At 37.9% G+C, this 5,356-nt stretch overlaps 1 protein-coding gene across 1 annotated transcript in view; it reads left to right on the top strand.

Moving 5' to 3' along the window:
- Positions 1-3,522: 3,522 nt before the first annotated feature.
- LOC106879465 (hydroxysteroid dehydrogenase-like protein 2) overlaps positions 3,523-5,356 on the top strand; it is a 20,865-nt gene continuing 19,031 nt past the window's right edge. The window contains exon 1 of the mRNA XM_014929029.2: positions 3,523-3,642. Within this exon, the coding sequence (XP_014784515.1) occupies positions 3,626-3,642 (17 nt within the window). The 5' untranslated portion in view covers positions 3,523-3,625. The remainder of the gene's footprint in view (positions 3,643-5,356) is intronic.

Here is a 5,356-nt window from a genome sequence, read left to right on the forward strand (position 1 = left end):
TATATATATATGTGTGTGTATATGTACACACACACACAAACCCATTAGATCTGCGCAGTGTTGTCAACATTGAACCAACGATGTCTTTGTTTGCTTTGTTTCCTGTAAAACTAACATCAAAATGAATCCACGGCAGAATTCAACTCCAAACTACACAGAAGACGTAACCTGATCTTGACGCTGTCACCTCTTAACAACACATACGTCACACAACCCCCCCCCCCTAGGAGGCAGATGATTGTTACTTCTCTACGCCTCCTTGACCTCTCACACTCAGACGTCATCTCCTCCTCCTTTGGTCGTCAAACATCGAAAACATATATCATTGTGAACATGACAACTAGTCTCCATCAACAACAGAAACAATCCACGCGCGCTCATACTCACACACCTATACATACACATACACATACATGAGTGTAATGCGCGCACGCGTATAGCCCACGGTGGTGCTCCAGCATGACTGCAGCCGCATGGTTGAAACGAGGGATCTTTCTGATTTGACGGGCAACATTTTTCATTTATTTAGTAACAATTACTGGACGAAACGAAGTTATGTTTAATCTGGCTCCCTAACCTAGGACACTCATCCGTAAAACCGCTTTATTAGACGCAGGGCAATCTTTTGATACATTTAAACATAGAAAAAGCACGCGATCTTTTCTGTTTGGCTGCCAGTTTCCGATCGCTTCAATTTCTGTTCGAATTGATTTCATATTCAGTGTGAAAGGATTCCGTTAATCCCTGTATGAGATGACATTGCCAGTCAGGGTCAATAAAAAAAAGGGAGCGGCTCATCTGGTCACATTGGGTGTGCGCCTAAGAGCCAACGATGCTAATTAGCATCCCATGTAATTCGAATTATTTCCAGCTACTTTCTCTACTGTTCCTCCTCCTCCTCTTCTTGAATTCTCCGAGCGTTTCAGTCACGTTTTCGGCATCTCGAGCTGCCGATACTATTCTTTCTTGACCCAAAACATAAGTTTTCAATATCACGGTACCAACGGCATTTAGTAATCTTCTACACCCACCCACCCTTTTTTTCTTTTTGGGGTAGAATCTATCGATATTATTTTTAGGGGTGTGTGCATTGTGTTTTTTAAGCAGCTTACTACTTCTATCCAAGTTTTGTAACTTGTCCTTTGTCCATCTCAATACTGGCATAGCTAATCTATTTGTTGCTTTAATGATATTATTTCCAATTAATTTTGTTTCTAGCACCTTCCAAATTCTCTTGTCTTTAGAGATTTTCTCTCGCATTTCTCGTTCTATTATCCTTTCACTTTCCAGGTATTTGAATCCCTTATCATTCCACAACAATCTAATGATGTTGTCTTGCAATTTTATGCCACCACAGTTTATCTTCCGTCCTCTCTTCGTAATTAGCTCTTCACATTTATCTACCTTGACTGCATTCCAGTATTCTTGCTGAATTTTCTTACTATTTGGATCAGAGAATCCAAGTATTTCTATTTTTTTTTTTTATAATTTGATCCATATAACGCACTTGATTTATTTTCACTTTGGGTTTGATAATCTCAGAGGCCTGGATTTTCTTAGTATACTTGTCAGCAGAGAGAACGAGTCTCCCAGTAAAATGTTCCTGTTTTATTTTTACGTTCCGTAACATTCATTTGTACATCTCAGTTCTATTTCCCACACTCTTACGGCTTGTTCCAAAAAGCTTTTATCCTCGCGCGTCGTACGGAGTTGAACCTTATATTCAAGAGGAACTTGGCCTGGGCAAACATCCCCTCCATCTTGGAACAATCTGGGTTGTCCAGATGTGATGGGAAAAGACCTGACAGCCTCACTCTGTGCCCTTGGTCGAGAGGCAGATGCCTTTTCTGGGACATCACAGTTAGCGACTCCTTTGCTTCTTCTCACATCCTGGATGCTGGGACCAGGGCGAGATCCACAGCTTCTACGGCCGAGCGGAACAAAATCCTGTGTACCGTGATCTGTCGGCCAACTACATTTTCCATCCTGTGGCGTTCGGGATGTTTGGTGAGGTCGGACCTCTGACTGCGAGATTCCTGTCTTCACTGGCAGCTCGCCTAGCAGAGGTAACCTGTGAAGCTCGTGAGGGTACTTGGTTGTTCCAGCGCATCAACCTCGCCATCACCCGTGCTGCCCTGCATCAATATTCATTCAACTTAAGGCGGTGAATTGTTTTTCTTTTCTGTTTTTTTTTTTGTGTTTATTGTTTTGTAATTTTTTCACTCGTGTTCTCTGTAGCGCCGATTTTGCCAAATTAATTTTTCTCTCTAATTTATGTCATATTCTTTTATTTTTTTTATTTGTTTGTCATTTGATTGCGACCATGTTGGAGCACAGCCTTTAGTACTTATTCTATCGGTGCCTTTTGCCGAACTGCTGTCATGGAGACGTAAACACACCAACATCGGTTGTCAAGCGATGGTGGGGACACACACACATATATATATATATATACGTATATATATATATATATATATATATATATATATATATATATATATATATATATATATATAATATAAATAATATATAAATATATGCATATATTCATATATATATATCTACATACCTACATATATATGTATATATACATGCATATATGGGCACATGACATAAAAAACGTGAGCAAAATGGGAAACGAAAACATAGAAAACGAACTTTTTTCCGAACAACGAAAGAAACAAATAGAGAAACGAGACAGGCAACATAAAGAACAATCCCTTCATCAGTTGTCCCCTGTTTTATCTACTCCACGTTTCGAAGGTAGAGACATATTTATATATACGACGGGCTTCTTTCAGTTTCCGTCTATCAAATCCACTCACAAGGCATTGGTCGGCCTAAGGCTATAGTAGAAGACACTTGCCCAAGGTGCCACACAGTGGGACTGAACCTGGAACCATGTGGTTGGTAATCAAGCTACTTACTACACAGCTACTCCTGCGCCTATAAAAATGTAAACAATTTGTAGCAGAGCGTAGTTTCGATCTACGGACCTCTGGGCCCAGCACGCTTCCACTGCGCCACTCTGCTCGACGTATATAGTGTGTTTTATTCATATGTTTATGAATAAAATATACTGTCAGTACACACACACACACATATGCGTATGTTTATTTGCAGTTGTTAATTCGATGAAATCATTTTATTGAAAGTAAGTAACATCGGTATCTCTATTTGTGAAATTGATAGATATAATTTGCGCTAAAAATTTGATTTTTCTTTTCCATTCTGGTGAATTCGGATTTCACCCCTGATTGTCACTCCATTCTTCCGCTCGTGTCTTCGGAGAAGAGCCTTGAAATGTTGTCTGCCTGTTTTAGCACCTGTTATTGCCATTTCGTCTGTTACTTCATTATTTGCCTACAGCCTGGCCGACAGCTACACACAAAGCATTTTATTATATAAGATCATATACACATATGTGTGGCTTATATTCCAGTAAAAGAATAATATGAGGGAGACGGGAAATAACTCTATATGTATGAGAATTATCTCTCTTAAGAAAATTACGAAACTACTTTTAAGTAGCTTTACATGATAGAGAAGGCGGGGCAAAGGTCACAAGAGAGAAACCGAGTGAATTCGATCCGGCAACCTTTTGAGTCTCCAGCTTACGATAACCATGGCTGCCAATACAGGGTAACGTTTGTTCTGCTTTTTACCATTAATATTATTATTATTGCTAACGTTATCATAAGGAGGAAAAAATCTGCTTCTTTACTTTTTCTTGAAAAGAAAAAAAAAACAAGTTTGAGAATTTAACGAAAGGTCGTTGCTCCCAAAACTTATGTCCCACTTAATTAATGACATTTTATGTCACACTTTAATTAATGACTTCTTATGTCACACTTGTTTAATTAATGTTTCACGTTTAATTTTCATTCTACAATTCATTATATTCAAATAACCATAAAAACGATATGGGTGTAAAAAGTTTAAAAAGAATATTTGCACAATAATTTTAATTAATGAAAAGTTAATTTGTGAACAATATTTAAAACTGAAATAGTTTATGTCGTATAATACAGGGTGTCCACAAAGTCTGGGTACATGGGGATTAACACATACTTTAAGAAATTATTATTTCTTATATTTAATTGTTTATGTCATTTTATTTACTCCACGTAGCCAGACTTTGTGCAAACCCTGAAGCATCCTAATGATTTTTTTCTTTATGGGAAAAATGTGTCTGCTTTTCTGTGTAAGCAACTCACATAAATATGATGTTTGTGTATCTGTGTCTTCGAATGTTATTCACTTCACATCTATGTATTATAAGGATATAAAGTAATATCTGTACTTGAGTGGTACTTTATGTTACTGGACGATAGAAGGGTTGACAGGTGGTGTCCTCGGCGAAGATTTGAACACAGTACGTCATGAGACACAGCTATTCATTTTGTTCGAAGCTCTACCGATTCTGTCATGTCTTACACCACACCCTACAAATGATTCAAGACATTGGATTATGTAGACTTCGATGTCTGTCCACTGAATCCGCGCTGATTTCGCATCGAAACAACAAACATTTGTCAAGAACTGAGCACCATTTAAGCAATCACACCCTCCTGCAGGATCTATTTTTCGTTTTTATTATTTTTTTTACTTGTTTCCGTCAATGGACTGCGGCCACGCAGGAGCACCACCGTGAAGGGTTTCGGTTGAATGAGTCGACTTAAGTACTTATTTTTTTTTTAAGCCTGGTACTTACTCTATTCGTCTCTTTTTCCAAACTGTTAAGTTATTGTAAGCAGATCAACACCAGTTGTCAAGTGGCGGTAGTGGACAAACACACACACCCCCTCTCTCTCTTTCTCTGTGTGTGTGTGTATATATATATATATATATATATATATATATACACACATACATACACACGCGCGCGCGCGATGAGCTTCTTTCAGTTTCTGTCCACCAAATCCATTCATAAAACTTTAGTTGGCCCAGGACAATAGTAGAAGATACTTGCCAAAGGTGCCATACCGTGGGACTGAACCCAGAGACATAGTTGAGAAACAAACTTCTTACTACACTGCCCCCTCCCCCAAATATGTGTGCGCACGTTTTTTTTTTTTTGCTTGTACTGTCTGTGTATATTTTACCTTTTACTACAAAAATATTGACAGTGACTTTGAAGTCTTGGCTTGCCTACCTTTATCTAACTTTATCTGGGTCCTTGTAGGCTTTACATAATCTTTGGTAAGTTGTTTTTATTTTTTTTTGCAGGGGCAGTTAAATGGTTCTCTAAATTCCCCCACCAAAAGAAATAAACCAAAATCTGTATAAAACAAAAAATTAGAAAATATTTCATTTAATATTTTTTTTACTAAAATTGGTTTTTTTAACTTCATAT

This window comes from Octopus bimaculoides, chromosome 23, assembly GCF_001194135.2.
Source record: "Octopus bimaculoides isolate UCB-OBI-ISO-001 chromosome 23, ASM119413v2, whole genome shotgun sequence".
Taxonomy (NCBI): domain Eukaryota; kingdom Metazoa; phylum Mollusca; class Cephalopoda; order Octopoda; family Octopodidae; genus Octopus; species Octopus bimaculoides.